This window comes from Chelonia mydas, chromosome 2 (genome assembly GCF_015237465.2).
Source record: "Chelonia mydas isolate rCheMyd1 chromosome 2, rCheMyd1.pri.v2, whole genome shotgun sequence".
Lineage (NCBI taxonomy): Eukaryota > Metazoa > Chordata > Testudines > Cheloniidae > Chelonia > Chelonia mydas.
Window position 1 is genome coordinate 258,462,536 of NC_057850.1, and position 18,247 is coordinate 258,480,782.

General features: G+C 46.1%; 1 protein-coding gene across 5 annotated transcripts in view; it reads right to left on the reverse strand.

Moving 5' to 3' along the window:
• Positions 1-6,069: 6,069 nt before the first annotated feature.
• ELP6 (elongator acetyltransferase complex subunit 6) overlaps positions 6,070-18,247 on the reverse strand; it is a 38,177-nt gene continuing 25,999 nt past the window's right edge. For all 5 annotated transcript variants that reach the window (XM_037891334.2, XM_043541755.1, XM_043541754.1 and 2 more), the window contains 4 exons: positions 12,386-12,513; positions 10,342-10,534; positions 7,553-7,699; positions 6,070-6,583 (listed from right to left, as the gene is read on the reverse strand). In XM_037891334.2, coding sequence (XP_037747262.1) covers positions 6,455-6,583; positions 7,553-7,699; positions 10,342-10,534; positions 12,386-12,513 — 597 coding nt within the window. In that variant the 3' untranslated portion in view covers positions 6,070-6,454. The remainder of the gene's footprint in view (positions 6,584-7,552; positions 7,700-10,341; positions 10,535-12,385; positions 12,514-18,247) is intronic.

Below are 18,247 nucleotides of genomic sequence, written 5' to 3' on the forward strand. Positions count from 1 at the left end.
GGGCCCGGCTCCCCCCCGCCCCCAGGCTGGGCTCTGCGTAGCATGGGGTTGTGTGGAGGCAATAGGGCCAGGCTCGAACCCCGCCTGGGGCCTGGATGCTGCTGTAGCCAGGGTTAGGAACAGGCAAGGGGCAACCTCTGGCTGCTGACAGAGACGGGGTGCCGCGCGGCACAGGGGCCAGATGCCCCTCCACACCAGGCTCGGGGGTACCTTGCAGCCTGGAGGACAGGACACCACACAGCGCCTGGGATAGGACAGCCCGTAGGGGCAGGGGCCAGATGGCACTGGGGTCCGCTACACGTTGGGATGCGGGGAGGCACCGGGAACAGGGATGGGCTGAGATGGCACTGCAGTCAGGGATGGGATACCATGTGGCCCTGGGAGCTGGAAACCGTGCAGTGGCAGGATCAGGAAGGTAAGCCACGCAGCACCAGGGCTGAGTTACTTGCATTGCCACATGGCACTGTACAAGTCTGATGTCACAAATCAGGTGAGGATGTGGTGCAGTACCACATCATGACAGGTACAGAGACCAGGTCAGGACAGCTCATCATGCCATGCTGCACCAGCTGGTTGAAGTCTAAAGATCCATGCCAGGCCGGCTTAGGTCAACACGTAGTAATACTCCATATACTGTCAGGGACTAGGTCAATGCCTAACCTCAGTCTGTTCTAAGTGTCACAGGATGGCCTCTAGGCTCTCAGTCTTTGCAAAGGTGTGGGCACAAAGGGGAGGCTAAATACAATCTAGGAGGAACAGAACCATTCCCACTAGCAGCAATGATAAATAATGTCACATATATTACTTAGGGGAATATTACTTTCCTAATTTTTATATATATGTGTGTATATATATATATATATATATATACATACATACACACACACACATTTCAGTGTTCCCCCACTGCTGTCAGAGAAATCAAAGAGCGGCCCGGGTCAGCACCAAGAGAAATATGAGGGTTTTCAATTTGCCATTATTGTCAGCTATGGGCAGGTAAGGTATAGTCTAGGCAAGGGTGGTACTTTGTGATGCTACAGCGTCCGTGTTAGTTTCTGCAGAATTTAAACTACCGTTACAAAAAGAGAAAAAGTTTCCAGAGCCTCATGGTTGTAAAGACAGACTTCCCACTATGACTTGCTATGGGGCTGCAGGCCCAAGGATACCTCCAGGAAATGCCCCATCCAGCTTCAGGGGATGTCAGCCCTGACACCTACTGCTACTCCATGGAGGGAAGCTAGTTTCATGCAGGGAAGGCAGCAAGATGGAATGAAGGGACTCTCTCAGGGCATGGCTACACTTGCAGATGTAGAGTGCTGTGATTTAAACCTGCCGTCATAGAGCGCAGTAGGGAAAGCGCTGCAGTCTGTCCACACTGACATCTGACAGCGCACTGGCATGGCCACATTTGCAGCACTTGCAGCGGCGTTGGGAGTAGTGCATTATGGGCAGCTATCCCAGCATGCAAGTGACTGCAGTGTGCTTTTCAAATGGGGGGGGTGGGGTGGAGTGTGACAGGGAGTGTGTTGTATGTATGTGGGGGGGAGAGAGTGAGTGGGTTTTTGGGGTCCTGAGTGTGTCAGCATGCTGTCTTGTAAACTCAGACCCCCTCCCCCCGCCTCTCACTCAAAGCAAACAGTAAATGTTGGCTTTTTCTCTGAGCTGATAAGCAGCCGGCTTCTCCTAAACGGAGCTTTGAAAGGGCATTTCCACATTCCTGCAGAACGACAAGAGAGGCCACTTGACTTAAGGGGATTATGTTTCCGGAGGCTGATCAGAGTGCAGTAAAGCAACACCTCATTCACACTGGCGCAGCAAACATTCCACTCGCGGAGGTGGAGAACGAGCAGCGCTGTAGCCACGGAGTCAGAGCGCTCTACGTGCCTTGCCAGTGTGGACGGGAAGTGAGCTAGTGAGCCCAGGGCTCCTTTATTGCGCTGTACCTCACAAGTGTAGCCAAGCCCTCAGACCCCGATCTTGTGTTTTTAAATGTATGCAGGAGTAGGGCCTTAACTGGAACTCATCTAATGGAGGCAGGGTCTGACTTTTCCTCTCACACTGTGGAGGTCATTCTGGGAGATGAGGTTACAGTTGTGAGAGACAAGCTGAACTAATAAGGCATTATGAGAACATTGCAGGAGGTCACACTCGCACATGGTGCCTGCAAGTAACCAGCTCATAGCTCAGGTCTGCTGTAGCACAATGCAACTATGTCACTGTGACCTCCCAGGCCTCTGTGTAGGAGGTTATTGCAAAGTGCAGCTGCCCAATGATCTGTCAGGAAATAGTGCCAGCTTCTTGCAATTTAGCTGTCTTTGAACCTGTTATTAAAAGTAAGACATCTTTTCTGTACAAATTTGGTGCCACTGGAGTGAGAGTAGGGTTGGAGTTCAGCCAATATCAGATAACTTAGGTCATGCAGGTCCCATAAGAACATCTCGCAGATGCAGCAGCAGAAGCCCTATATAAGCCACACATGGAAAACAAAGGAATTCCTGTGCCCTACCTGCACAAGACAATGAACAGAGACAATGAAAGGATGGTGTTAGACACAGGGAAGAGAAAGAAGGCCAAGGACTGGTGGAGGAGAGAGAAGCAGAGGAAAGAAGATTGAAGCAAAGAAGGACAAATTGGAGGGAAAAGATGGAATCGAAAAGGTACCATGTACCTCTCCAATGCTCTACTTTTGAGGCACATTTTTTCCCATCTCCTCAGCTGAGGCTAAAATATTCCACATTATACACAGCACTAACCTCTATATCCTGCAGTTTCCCGTGGCTTAAATTATTTTATGCCTTCGCTCAGGGAGTTCCCCTGATCCGGGGATGTGGCATCTTTTATAACATTGCTACAGGTTTGCCACTGCTAGCAAGTGCTTTAAATAGTGTCTTGTTTTAAATACTTGTCATTTTTGTAGACATACTTCAAATGTCATTATCCAGTTGAAATTCTGGGGGGGGGACGTAGAGAGGCAGAATGCAATTACCCTGACCCAAGTTAACATGTGGCCAAGACTGGGGTTAATTAATACTCCTATTGTTGCAAAAAGTTACATGGGATCTTTAACCACCACATGTGGTCAGGACTTGAAAGACAACACTTCCAGCAGCGCACACAGGACCCCAGTGCTGCGACTAGGCAGGCAATTTGTCCAGTTTTTAAATGATTTCCCCCTCTCCAGTACTGAGGCAAAACTGCATGTGCTTTCGTCTGCTATCGTGGGCAGGGGACACCATTGTGAAGAGCATGACACCCAATCCCCACCAGAGCAACCTCGTACGCACCATGCGTGTGAGGTCACACCGATGGAGCTGGGGTCACACAAGTGGGGGCAGGCTCATGCTGCTCCCAGAAGTACTGGAGTGTCCAATGTTCTGGGGATGTGGGTGTGGCCACCGTCGCTGCAACACTGGTTTAGGGCTGATTCGGAAGAGTGCCACCTACTGAATCAACACTACCTGCATTTCCCTAGAGGTTTCCCATCCAAATACTGACCTAGCCCAGCCTTTCAAAATCAAGGCCTGAGGAGGCCTGGCTGCAAGCACTATGGCTTCCAGTTAATGGGAACATTTCCAGTGAAAAACAAATTCTGGGATATGGCTCCTTTAAGGACATGGGAACTCATTATTCTGTGGGTTCGTGGTCCTATCCATTGAGATTTAGAACATTCCCTGACCATTTGGAATTGATTGGACACAGTGTTCAAAAGGTTATTGTGTTACATCCAAACAGAAAACCTAGAAATGCCATCAAGCTGAGTGCAGGCCTCACAAACTCAGCCAATTAAGGAGGCTGGAGATAAAGGTCAAACTGAACAGCAAAATATCATAATTTAGTATTCAATGGAGAACATTCCCAATATCTTGATGGGCCCACTTGGACAGGGAGCACAACATTTTTACCTGCCCTAAATAAAACTCTGCACAGCTAAAATCTAACACCAAGACAAGAATTCCTACGCCCCTGCTCAGGTACAATACATGCTTTGGGTTTTTTACATGCCTGCTTGACGGTTTTTAAACTCATATCCTAGCCCTATAATTTACGTATGTTGGGTGTGATATAATTTTGGCTATGAACTGCATTGGTGCATGGCCCACAGTGAGATGGTATACTGTGGCATGCTGTACCAGCACATCTCTGGTGACCACATCAATTGTTGCAGGTTTCAAGATTTTATTTAAAAATAAAATTCCAATTCTGGCCCATCTGGCTGGAAAGAAAATCTTCCGACTGTGACCCATTGCAGTGATCTACCTAAGGCAGCAGAGGGCTTGGCCACTGGGCCCCACAATGCAGTCTACAGGGGCCTGAACTGCAGTACACGCTAAAGCATTGCACTGTAACTGCACTGCGTAGATCCTGCCAGTGAGAACTAAAAGGTACCTAATTTGCACCTTAATTAACTTGAACTAGGCCATGTAGACAAGACTCAGACACAACAGCACTGAAAGCCTGAAGTTGAGAGATTTAGCCAGAAGTGTGACCCTTCTCTCCTCCCTCCTTTCATCTCAGTGCAATAGTAACTTTGAAGCCCAATGAAGAAGATTTAAACTACCACAAAGTTAACTCTTTCACTTCTGGTCATTTAGCAGAAACATCCAGGTAATCTGAAGAAATTTGGCCAGAGCCTGATGAGAGTGCCAACATTTCTCCCTCTCACCCTGAAGCTTCTTATTTAAGCTCCTTCCCATTGCCACAAAGATGGAAGTCTCCAGAAAAAGCTCAGCTGAGTAATGATACTTGTCACTTAATGCATGTATTTTTTTTAAAAATTAAACTCTGATTATGATCTCCCAATAGGGTTTTCTCAGACACAAGATTAGAAGCTGCTAGTATATCACAATTGTCAGTAACGGATTGTATTCCATGCGTCAACTGGGACTGCACATCCATTGTGCTAGGCTCTGTACATAATACACAGCCCTCCAGAGGTTGCACTCTAAATAGACAAGACAAACAAAGAGTGGGATCTGTATTTCTAGAATAAAGAAGAAAAAAAAAACCATAATAAAGCCCTGTCAGGCCTTCTACAGAGACACAGTCAGAAGAGGAGCACCGGGTTATTTTTTCCCTGTGCAGATCACCTGTAGCTGCTGTCTCATTTGGTATGTTTCAGTGATTAAACCAACTCTTAACCCAGTTTAAAATAAGTTCTAGAATTTTTAAACTTTGATTGCCAGGCCTTTCCAGTGCCAGCACTGATTCCTTCACTCCTACTTTCTGTCTTGTCTAATTGGACTAATTAAGAAAAGGATAGATAATAAGACAGAAAATATCATATTGCCTCTATATAAATCCACGGTGTGCTCACATCTTGAATACTGCGTGCAGATGTGGTCGCCCCACCTCTAAAAAGATATAGAAATCTGAAAAGATTCAAAAAGGGCAACAAAAATGATTAGGGGTATGGAATGGCTTCTGTATGAGGAGAGATTAATAAGATTGGGACTTTTCAGCTTGGAAAAGAGACAACTGAGGGGAGATATGACAGAGGTCTATAAACTCATGACTGATATGGAGAAAGTAAATACGGAAGTGTTATTTACTCCTCATGACACAAGAACTAGGGGTCACTAAATGAAATTAATAGGCAGCAGGCTTAAACCAAACAAAAGGAAGTATTTTTTCACACAATGCACAATTAACCTGTGGAACTCTTTGCCAGAGGATGTTGTGAAGGCTAAGACTATAACAGGGTTCAAGAAAGAACTAGATACATTCATGGAGGATAGGTCCATTAATGGCTATTAGCCAGGCTGGGCAGGGATGATGTCCCTAGCCTCTGTTTGCCAGAAGCTGGGAATGGACAACAGGGGATGGATCACTTGATGATGACCTGTTCTGTTCATTCCCTCTGGGGCACCTGGCATTGGCCACTATCAGAAGACAGGATACTGGCCTAGATGGATCTTTGGTCTGACCCAGTATGGCCGTTCTTATGTTTTTAAGCATTTCAGGGCAGATAGTGTCTCTCACTATTTGTATAGTGCCTAGCATAACGGAACTGCAATCTTGATGGACTAGGCCTACTTTTTTTTTCAAATAAATGAACAACAATAAGCTGTATCAGACTATCAAGATGGCAGCTGCCTGTTTGTTAGTTATATTTAAAATTCATTACATTTTGCTCTTCTTTGCAATTCGAACCCTTTGTATATTACAGTGGAATGCTGCTGGACAGTAAAGGGAGGGGAACTGATTTAGGCCCCGAACCTGCAATAAGCTCAGCTCAGGCAGATCCCTCCACCTGCACAGAGTTCCCTGCAGGACTGGGTTTTAAATGCTACTTAGTGCCAATGCAAATCCTGCTCACACCACATTTACTGGATTAGCCCTGGAAACTGCTGAAAAAATACCCAGGCTGTATTGCTGGCATCTCCTGTTTTTTCCCAGGTATCAAGCACCACTTTCCCCTTGGCCTCAAGTCCTGCACTGAATTGTGCCTTGGAATTCACAACACAGCTACTGACATTCCTCTGGCAAAAAATGTGACATTCTTGTCCTGAATTTTATACTGGTAGATTCGGAAGAGATTCCTCTCTGCTTTCAGCTCGGATGACCCCTTCTGAATGATCTTTAACTGCAAAGGAAAGGGAAAGAGTGAGAAGCTGCTTCCTTGTGGCTGCAATCACAGCATCCTCCCTCCAAGGGAAAGGCCTGAGCAGGTGATGTGGTATTTGTGTTAAAATACCTTTAACATCCAGAACTGACCTGGCTGGAGGATTCGACACTGCCATTTTGGAAAGCCCTGTGCAGCCATCTTAACAAGCACTAACCCTCCTTCTTGGTGGCAGGCTTGGCAGAGAGGCCAGGCAGCAAATGGGCCCTCAAGACTGAAGTGCTCTCTCCCCCGCAGAGGGGATCCAGCCAGGTCATGGATGAGACTGACTGAATGGGAGTCTGGAGAAGCTTCTCCATATTTATAGCACACCCATCGCCTTAGTGTCAGGGCACAAGCTTGCACTAGCGCAGCCTGTGCTGCAGCTGTTCTATGTAAAGAACTTCAGTCTCCAGGGCTGTCTGTCCAGCCCCTTTCATCAGCACTAGATTCACAAAAACATGGACTTCACTTCATACTTCTGCCATTTGCAAAGTCCACAGGCCAGATCCTAACGCTGCTCTGGCTGCTTTACGCCACTCTGCAGTGCTTTGTACCACTACACTGATTCCCCCAACATAGGGAGAAGCCCCAGGTGACAGAGAGCAGGTGCAGTGTCTCTCTGTCATCCCCACTGGAAGCCCCCAGGAGGTGCGGCTGAGAAAAGGGAATGTAATTACAATGCCACAGTGCTCTAGCATCCTTGGCTGCTGGGGGCAGCAGGGAATAAGTTAGCCCTAAGGTTGCTCTGAATTATGCTGGGGTCAGATTGGTGCTTGCATCAGGAGCTACAAGGGGGCTTAAAATCCCATTTGCACCTCACCCCCTGAACTGCATGAAACATACCCTGGCTGCACCTGAGGCTCTAGCCAGGCATTATTGGTGAATATAATAAGTTACCATGTCTCAGGACAGCAACGGGAGCAGGGAAAATGCTTTCACAAGATTTACCTGTCCATGAACATCTTTACAGAAGCCAGTAGCCAGCCCCTCTGCCCAAAGGATCAAGTTGCTCTGGTGACAGAGGGAATTCACGACCAGTTCATTCTCCTCATCTTCTGAATCATCACTGCTGTGCACTAGCACCACTATGTTCCCCTGGAACAGAAAGTGTCACACGGGAATTAATGACTCATTGACAATCAATTCTGGATTATGAGAGGAGATCAGAGACGTGGATTCACACAAACACATTGCTAACTAAGCTACTTAGCCACTTAGCTTCATGGTATCTGCGTCAATCTGGGTTCTCAATCAGAGCCAGGTGGGAGAATAACCAAGCTTATATATAACTCTCCAGTCTAAAAATACATCAAACCTTTGTTACAAAACAGCCAGTGTTAGTTAAACTGATCTGTCTGGCCAAGCAGACATCTACTCTGTGAGCTATACCTTCAAGAACCATCTAATAGAGAACTAGCTGAAGGGGGCATTGCCTGGGGGATTATGTCCAATGTTTGATTTGGTGAAAGAAAAGAAACAAGTTTTATAAAATCCAAAACTAGTTCCATTAAAAATATATCATGAGAGTCTTTGTCTCAGCCCACTGAATATTTAAAGTCAAGTCAAATTCCGGCCCAAATTTAAAGTTTTCCAAAAGAAAAAAAAACTACCTTGTACAGAAATAAAAATATTTCTATTATTTATTTATTTTTAAATTACTTTGCAAACAGTATTCCAAACAAGCAAACATTCACTGGCACCATTTTCATCCCAAACATTGTAGCATTAGCAGCCAGCAAGAGAATAAAAAGGTGATGCTGACTAGTTTATTTTTGTGATCCAAGCTATAGGAAATCAGGGGAGAAGGGGAAAGCACTGCATAGACAGTAAAAGGTGGATATGGTATTTTAAGATTCTTTCAGCAGCAATACTCTCAGGAGTTACTTGTACACAAATAAGGAGAACTTCTGAAGTTGATTATATTCACACACACTCAAAAAACAGTATGCATGACTTGGGGTAACATTTCAGAACTGTGCAAGTGGTTGTTCCATTCCCATCCCAATCAATGGGAGTTATCCTGGAATTGACAGTGACAATTGTCCATGATCTGGCACTTGCTAGGTTCACTAATAATTAAAAAGCCCTGCTAAACTGAGGGAGCAGTGGTGGATCTGAAGTCCAACAGACCACTAATAACCAGAACTAAAAATTAAGTCTGTTCTGAAAAGTCAATCGATATCAGACCATTAAAATCACCTTGTTCTGATTAATATCTTGCTTTCTCCCCCCACCACTTGAATTTTGCAGTGAACTGAGGAGCTATTTGCTCAAGAAACACTAGCTCTGGGAATCAATCTTTATACCCTTGATACCCAGTTTGAAAGTAATGTAGATACAGAAAATTCCATGCTGGCTAACAGCATGTGAGAGACCAGTTGTTGAAATTATATCTGAAGGGATCAGCACAGATGCTTTCAGGACTAGCCAAAGAATGGCTCTGGAGCAGTGATCAAAGATCCTGAATGTTCTGGTCCCTGGGAATACACTGTTAAAACTCTGCATTTTCCTTTGATGATACACTGGGTGTGTATATAAAAGGAGAGAAATATGGACTATGCTCCAACTGCCTTTGGTGTTATAACTTCATTCTTAAACTATGAAATTCCTGATTGCAAGCTGTACATATTTTTTCCCCAATTAAAGTGAAACAGTTTACTCTAGGGAAGCTGAGCCAGCTGTAACAGAACCAGCCCTTCTCCTTAGTGGGCACAGGGGGCAACGGTGCCATTCGGTGATTACAAAGTTGACTTGTTTAAAAAGCAGTGGGTGTGGGTTTTTCTTTTCCCCAACCTCCATCCTCAAGTTTTCCTCTTTCACATTCTGCTCTCAACTGGCCCTTTCGCCTAGTGAATCCATTCTTTCCATCAGAAGACTACTATCCCTTTAAAAATCAGATGTATAGGAGTTTTTCCCCCTCCTCCCACTGTCTGGTCAGTGACAAAGCAGGGCTTCGTTTACTTGAGGGTCCTGCTGTGTCAAAAAACACCAAGGAGCTTCAGCACAGGACACCTCACTCCTGTCATAAGAGACAAATTACCAAATGAAGAGAATTGAAACTTCTCCTCCTTCCATCCAAGTAACTCAAAGCACTTTACAGCTGTTAATTTGTTACGCCTCAATATCCCTAGGAGGACGAAGGGTAACTCATCACTTTACTGACTGACTACTGAAATGCAAACACCTCTGGGGTGGGACATGGCAAATGTTTAACAGCACACAGCAACACTACACCGCACTTTAGGACAGGATATGAACACTGTATCACATAGCTGCATCCTGGCACTTAAATACTACGCATCCGATGAAGTGAGCTGTAGCTCACGAAAGCTTATGCTCAAATAAATTGGTTAGTCTTTAAGGTGCCACAAGTACTCCTTTTCTTTTTGCGAATACAGACTAACACGGCTGTTACTCTGAAACTACGGAGACGGGCACTCTGAAATATCTTTGTCTAGACTGAATTGAAACAGTGGAGGGAATTTGGGTAGATAGCATGTAACTACCTGAGTTAGAATCTGGTCAGGATCCTAAAGGGGAAAGCCCCACCCACACAGGGAGCACCACAGGATCTTTAATGGCCACAAGCAGTCAGGAACTCTGCCCATCCCCACAGAGCACGGTGCCTGGTCACCCCTGCTCGGCAGCACTGACTCAGAGGGAAGAGCACCACCTAGCGAGCCAGGCCGTAAAGGCACTGAACTTTGAGAACACTACAAGGAGAGACGCAGCAGTACCTGTAACTGGGAACACACTGCAACTCTGCAGTAATGGATGAAGTCCAAAACATCAACCGGCCTCACACCCAGGCTGAGCAGAACGCTGAGATCATCCACCAGCAACACGGGGCATTTCCAGGAATCGCTACCAGAGGCCATCAGGGATGTCCGGACAAACTCATACATGGTTTTCAGGTTGGAGCCATCTTCGCTGGAAAGAGGAACAGGAGATTCTCACTTGGCCTGGTCTCAGCATGGTTTTTGTACTGCATTAGCTATAGCACAGAATCGCTGCAATGTAGGGCTAGAAGGGACCCTCCAGAGGTCATCAAATCTAGGCCCCTGCACTGAGGCAGGACCAAGTAAAGCTAGACCATCCTGTTCTTAAAAACCTCTAAGGGTGGGGATATTGGTCTAGAAGCAGATATGGGATATGTCAACATTGGAGCTGGAATTTCCATCTCAGGTAGACACACCCACAATAAAAACACCAGTGATGCTGCAGCTGAATGGGTGGTGAGAAGGGCTAGCCACCCTGAGTACATGCCTAGAATTTCAGATGGGATTGTACTTGGGGTGGATAGCCCATCCCGCTGCCAGTGCAACCTCCGCTCCACTACTTTTAGCATGCTCGCTCAGTCACAGCTAGTGCGGGTCGGTCTAGCTTTGCTGGAAGTTACACCTCCAGCTCCGCTGTAGACACGGCCACAGTTACAGCAGTTCAGCCTATCTAATGTGGATGCAGTTATACCTGCATAAATGTGCTTTGCACTGATACATGCACCTTTATACAGCTATAACTAGGGCCCTACCAAATTCAAGGCCGTGAAAAATGCGTCATGGACCGTGAAATCTGGTCTCCCCCTGTGAAATCGGGTCTTTTGTGTACTTTTACCCTATACTATACAGATTTCACAGGGGGAGACCAGCATTTCTCAAACTGGGGGTCCCGACCCAAAAAAGGGTTGGGGGGGTTCACGGTATTGCCACCCGTACCTCTGCACTGCCTTCAGAGCTGGGTGGCCGGAGTGCAGTGCCTGCTGGCCAGGCGCCCAGCTCTGAAGGCGGCGCCCCACCGGTAGCAGGGCAGCAATAGCTTACCATGCCACCCTTACTTCTGCACTGCTGCCTTCAGAGTTGGGTCAGGACTCTACAGTGACAACACCATGACATTTCAGATTCAAATATCTGAAATCATGAAATTTATGATTTTTAAAATCCTCTGACCCTGAAATTGGCCAAAATGGACTGTGAATTTGGTAGGGCCCTAGCTATAACTAGGCGGGGGTCCCACTAGTCGGGGGTCCCACTGCCGTAATTTTGTCTGCTTCTACACTAATATAATGGGACAAATGCAGTGTGTAGTCAAGTGTCTACAGAAACCGGCCTTTGGAGTTATACATCAGAAACCGTAATAGCAGATTCCTACTGCAAGGCTCTGTCCTTAGCTGCCCTGGTGGCTTATACAGCTGAGCTTCAGATAGGAGGAAGATTCCCCACTAATTAGCTCGTTAGTTTCAGTAATTCACTCAGCACCTTTACAGCTCACTGACAGACTAGAGAGTGCAAGGAAGGCAGGAACAGAGGAGAGGATGACCTCCCTTAGTCCTCAGTGGAGGGAGGGATGTAGCACAGTCCCTCTCTCAGCAGCCAGAAGAGAGGGGGGAAGGGATAATCTTAGCAGTGTGGGTATTTCAGGGTTTGGATTTATTTCCATTTGCAAGTGGGAATTTAATGCCAGTGAGAATTGCTGGACTGGCAGCCCATGAGACTAACTCATTCTATTCAGCCACACACCAGGTACGGCCTGGACAGCTGCAGTGCAAATTTAACACACCCACTGCCCAGCTACTGTTGCCTCTGCCCTGCCCGGAGGGGGGGGGGGGGGTTCAGTCCCAATCCTTCACCTCACTGCTGCAGCGTGAGGCCAGTTAGTGCTAGTTTGTGATGAAGACAGCGGCATACCAGGAACTAGACTGAGAGTTCAGCATCGCAAGAGGTGGCAACATTTCTAATCCCAAGAGTTACTGGCTGTACCTCTTCCAAAGCACCAGAGCATTACCTTATAAACTGAAGGGGATTGGGCTGCCCCACACGCTGCTCCTCACCAAACAAGACGTCAAAGCAGGATTTCAGGCCTTCCAAGAACACAAGCTGTCCCCGCTCTTTTGCTGCAGTCAGACTGACTCCCTGGAGGAGGGGGAAATATCATCTTACACAAGCAAACAGCTGCAGAAGAATGATGCCAGCGGAGTCCCACGTGGATCTGTGGCCTATTTTGATAAAGTCTCATCTAAACATGCTAATAAAGCCAATACCCAGCTGGATCTTGCACAGCCACTCAGTCAGACAATTCTGTTTCACACACCGCTGGACATTTAGCTTCCCGTGTTTTCAGCAGACAGTCCCAAAGAACAGTCAGGAATAGCAACACCCAGACACTGAACCCTTCTGTGGCTTTTCAAGTTCACAGACCCTTAAAAACACACTAATTAAATGGGTCCTCGCATCACCCCAGGGAACCAGGTGGTATCATTGTTATTTTACAGCTGGGGACGCCAGAGAAGTGAAATGACTTGCCCAAAGCTAGAGTGTGTGTGTAAAAGCCCAGATTAGAATCTAGGCAGGTCTGGCTCCCCATCCTGTGGTGAGACAGGCTCTCCTTCTGGACTGTCTACTGCTTCACATATAAGAACACTTGCTCTTTGTACCTCTCCTCTGGCAACAGAAGGATCAGGGCATTTTAGCACTAGCTCTCTGTGAGCCCAGCCTGACTAGATCTTGTGTCAAGCAGTCTCTGAACTTCCCAAGGCAGAGTCTGGGATGGGAAGAAAGGAGGAATGACTGAGAAGGTCACAGAACTCTCCTCTACACCCAGCGCTCAGTAACTGTCCCCTCAGCCAGATGTGCACCACGCAAACCCTCCACTCAGTCAGGGCTCCAGAGACAAGCCAGTAAACCTTGAAGGAAGGCAGCCATTGTATGCAGTAACAAGGTTATGGAATGTCGATCTTTTGGGCTATCTCAGGGCTTCTACAGCACCCAGCAGCATGGTATCCAAGAGCTGATATTGTACTTTTCCACGTTTGAGCTAATCATTTCCCCCAGGTGCTCTGCTGTGAACAGTTCACTCATCTGGCCTCCAAGGACGGTGGAGGACTTATGATTGCCACTTTCTTAAAAAAAATTTTTAGCCATCACTGTGGCAACAACAGTCACTTGGCAACATTAATTCGTACAATGTAGCTACCGCCCACAAGCAAGGTGTGCCTCCAGTTACGGAAAGCACTGTAACCAGTAGCTGGGCAATTTACAGGAAGTTAAAATACCTCAGAGATTACTCTGCTGTTCCATGCCCTGGCAGGGTTCCTACCCAGTCCTGTGCTTTACTACCCAGCCCCTGCCTCAAACACTTTGGGATTCTTGGCAGCCGCTAAGAGGAATTATTATTACAATTAAGTCTCCATTACATGGGTTCCCAGGTACAACACTTTACGTTACTTCAGTTGTAATATTTCTTCTCCAGCACCTTCCAAGAATCTCAAAGTGCTTGGCAAACATTGATTATTTGGCATCACAACAACCTGTGTTAAATATATCCCCATTTTATCATGAGGAAACTGAGGCAGCAGAGACCAAACTGACCTCAGGTGTAACTCTACTGGTTTCATGGGACTTCCATATCAGAAGTAAATTTGGTCCAGACCCTGATTTTCAGGTGTGCAGAGCACCTGCAGTTCCCACGGACATCAACTGGGGTTACAAAAAGTCCCGCACTTTTCAAAGTCAGGCCTCAGGTGACTTGCCCACGAAGTCAAAGTCAACACCAGAGCCAGGACAAAGGTCCCAGTCTCCTGAGTCCCAGTCCATTGTTTAACCACTAGAACATCCCCCTTCCCTTTATCAATATGGCTCTCTTTTGTTGAGTACATTGTAGCTGCCTGGCGTATTCATCTCTGGTTCACTCTGTTTTGGGGGGAAATCCAGCACTTGTTACATTCATAATCAACCAAAGCTACTGCAGTAACACGTGTTCTTCTGTCATCTTGTTTCAGGAGCACCTGTTCTAGCCATAAGATTTTTAAGCACTGATCTGACTATACTTTTGAAATGAAGGTTGCTCCACGAGGGAGTGAGAGGAAAATTAGTGCAGACAGTTTATCAGCGTTTTGGCTCATTAGAAATTGGGTTGCTAATCAGTACAATAGGCAGCTAGAGGAGAGAGGATAAGATAGAAAGTTTACCGAAGGGTGCAGCAAGCCTTGTTTCAATATGGTATTGCTCAATACTCACAACTGGCAAGCCAGGCTAGGATTCGTTCATTCTCGAATGCTAGGAGAGAGATACACCAGTAGGTCTGGCATATGTTGACAGTAACAATGGTAACTGTAACGTAGTGAGAAAGATTGCTTCTTTTCTTAGATGAGTTGCTAAGTGTGTATATCTGCCTGAGAGAATTGCTGAAATCCTCTGAGGCAGGATTCCCAGGAGAGATGGGATCCAGAGACAGACATTAATTTGTGAAGTTTCTAGTGTGCACAGTAGGGAGAAGGGTAAAAATAGCTATGTTCCTACACCCTTAGTTAACAGCTTAATAGGCATTATACATCATCTGAACCTCACAACACTCCTAGGAAGCTATCCTCATTTAACACATGGGGAAACAGAGAGACGCAGTGATTTGCCCAAGGTTATGCAGCAAGGTGAGTGGCCGAGCCAGGGATAGTCTCCTGATTTCTAGCACCATGCTACATCTACACCCTCCCTTATTAGGTCATCAAAATTTAGGCAGCAACATGGTAGATTTCAGGTTTTTTCGCTTTCTTATTTGGAAAAGCTAATGTGAGTGTCTGGTCTGTAAGAGATGTTCACTACAAGTGACTAGTTCCAGCTGTTTTGGAAGCTTGGTATTTTCCCAAAAGACCTTATCACAGATGGCAGCGGTGGGAGAGAATAGACAAGGTTTCGCCAGATAAGGAGGAGGTCATTTCCAGGAAGGCTAACCTCGCATTTTCTGCTTTGTGGATGCACTCCTTCAGAGCTTATCAGCTGCCACATGTGCACTGCTAGTAATATGAGAGACAGATCTGCACAGCTTCCTTTCCCAGCTGAAATGCTGGGGAGAGAATGTCATTCATCAACGCTGATGCCAGACAAGGACTGTACAAGGCAGTATAGAAAATGTGGCTTTGGTGCAACATTTTCCATCACTGCCAGTTGACAGGGTTGGAAATTTTGACAAATACTTAATCTAGTGAAGGCTACTGGGGGTGTCTGATAAATAGCAGATTCAGATTAATCTTTTTCCTTGCATTAAATCAGCCCTGACTCTGCCATTCATTAAGACAAGCTAATCTTCCTGTGCAAATTTCTGGAAAGAAATCATTCAAACCCATGGCTAGAATCTAGGCTGTGATTTTGCAATCAGTCGAAGGGAAGGGGCTCTTTGTTTAAAGAACAGGATTGTTCTTTTCAACATGGCCCTTTCATTTTCAGCACAGCCACACTGTGCAGGGTTGACCAACAAAATGTTTCAGTTTGTATCATAAGAATGGCCATACTGGGTCAGACCAATGTTCCATGTAGACCAGTATCCTGTCTTCCGATAGAGGCCATCTCACACATGCTTCATCTAAGCCTCACTGTCCTCTCACTTTTCACATTCTCCCAGGAGAGACAGATCACAGCAACTCTCATTAGTAGCGCACACACACACAGGCTGGCACACAGCTGCAGATTTCCTCATTTTGGCTGGAAATCACTCCCTGTCACACCCACCAGGGCTGGCAGTTTCCACCAGAGGCTGATTTGGACTCAAAAAGTGTGGAAATCAAGCTTGCAGGTGATAGTTATCGACTAGAATCCTGCCAAGAAAACAGGGTGGGAATGGAAATCTTACTGAAGCCTATTATACAACTACGAAGTCACATCAGGGAAAAACCAATTTCCAGGCGAAAAACCCCCCAAACATTCTATTACATGACAGATAGAAACAACCAAAAAACCTACGTTAAACGTAGTTAGTTGCCACCCACTTGATAAATTGCTGAGCTGTGTTAAAAAAACCCTGAGTGATCATATGCTGATTAGTCCAATGTCAATCCTGGGTAAAAGAATGGAATGGTTAATTTGGGATGCTATCGACAAAGAATTGGAGGGCGGAGGCTAAAAATACAATTAATGCCAGTCAGCTTGGTTTCATGGAAGGTAGGTCTTATTAAACAAACATAGGGGGGAGGGGAGCGACAGGTCTGGTTGATAGAAGCAACAGTGTGGATATAGTACGCTTGGATTTTACCAAGGCTTGATTTAGTTACCACATGACACATTTTGATTTAAAAAAAAATAGGGCCCATATTACGTATCAAATGGATTTAAGAACTGGGTCACTGACAGATCTCAAAATGTACTTGCTATCTGGAGATATCAATGACCAGAACTGTTTTTAGCAGGGTCTCCAGGGATCGGCTCGTGGGCCAATGCTATTTAATATTTTTACCAATGATTAGACAGTGTTATCAAATCTTTACTGGTAAAGTTTGCATATGACACAGATTGTTAGGGTAGCAAATAACGAGGAGGACAGGTTTACTGTTACAGAGTGATCCAAATTGCCTAGTTAAGCAGTCACAATCCAACAAAATGCATTTTAATACAGCCAAATACAAAGTAGTACACCTGAGAACAAAGACTGCAGGTTCTATCTACAGGAAGGGAGACTCTGTCCAGGTCTACACTTCAAATTGTGGTCAATGCAAGTATTGTCAGGATACAGCCGCCACAGTTAGTATATTGCTCAAACATGTACATACTTGTCTCCTTGCATTGACACAGCATGTACTCACCAGGAGTGCCTGTGTCAATGTACATGCTGGTGCACCATGGGTAGGTATCCCATGTGCAATTCGTTCTCATGTGGCGCACTGTCTTTTGGGGTATTTTTGCAATGCACAATGCGGCAGAAACGAGTTGCACAGGGATGACTGGGAGCTAGGGGTCAAGCTCTCACCATGCAACTTTCTCCATCCCAAATTACTATTCATATCCCATAATTTTAGTGCCTTTTTTCTCAAGTCCCACAGAACCACGCGGAACCTCTTGCTGTCTGTCATCTCTGACAGAAGCATGGTGCCTACACAGCTCTATGCTGTTGTCATGAGCATTGCAAACAGAGTTGAATGATCTTCCGGTATTTGCAGAGCTGCAAGAAGAACTGCAGCCACAGGGAAAATGACAATTTTTTTGGAGGACAGATTGCTGTAAGACATAGCAAAAACCAATTCAAGATTGCTGGAGGCGTTCACAGAGCAGCTGCACACAGTGGAGTGCCACTTTTGGGCCCGAGAAACGAGTACTCACTGGTGGGATTGCATCATAATGCAGGCTTGGGATGTCAAGCAGTTGCTGCAGAACTTTCAGATGCGCAAGGCCACATTTCTGGACCTGCATGCTGAGCTTGCCCCAGCCCTCCAGTGCAGGGAGACCAGAATGAGAACTGCGCTGACAGTGGAGAAGCAAGTGGCAATCACACTGTGGAAGGTAGCAAAGCCAGATTGCTACCAGTCAGTGGGAAATCATTTGGAAGTTGGAAAATCCACCATGGGGGCCATTGTCATGGAAGTGTGTGGGCCAGTCATCATCTCCTGCTATGCAGGACTGACTCCCGGCAACATGCAGGACATAGTGGATGGATCCGCAGCAATGGCGTTCCTGAACGGCGGTGGCGTGATAGGTGGCATGTAGATGCCTATTTTGGCACCAGCACATCTTGCCCACAGAGTACACCAACAGAAAGGCCTGCTTTTCTCTGGTTATGCAAGTGCTGGTGGATCACCAGGGAGCTTCACTGACATCAAAGTTGGCTGGTCAGGGGAGGTGCACGATGCTCTCATTTTTAAAAGTATATGACTGTTCAGAAAGATGC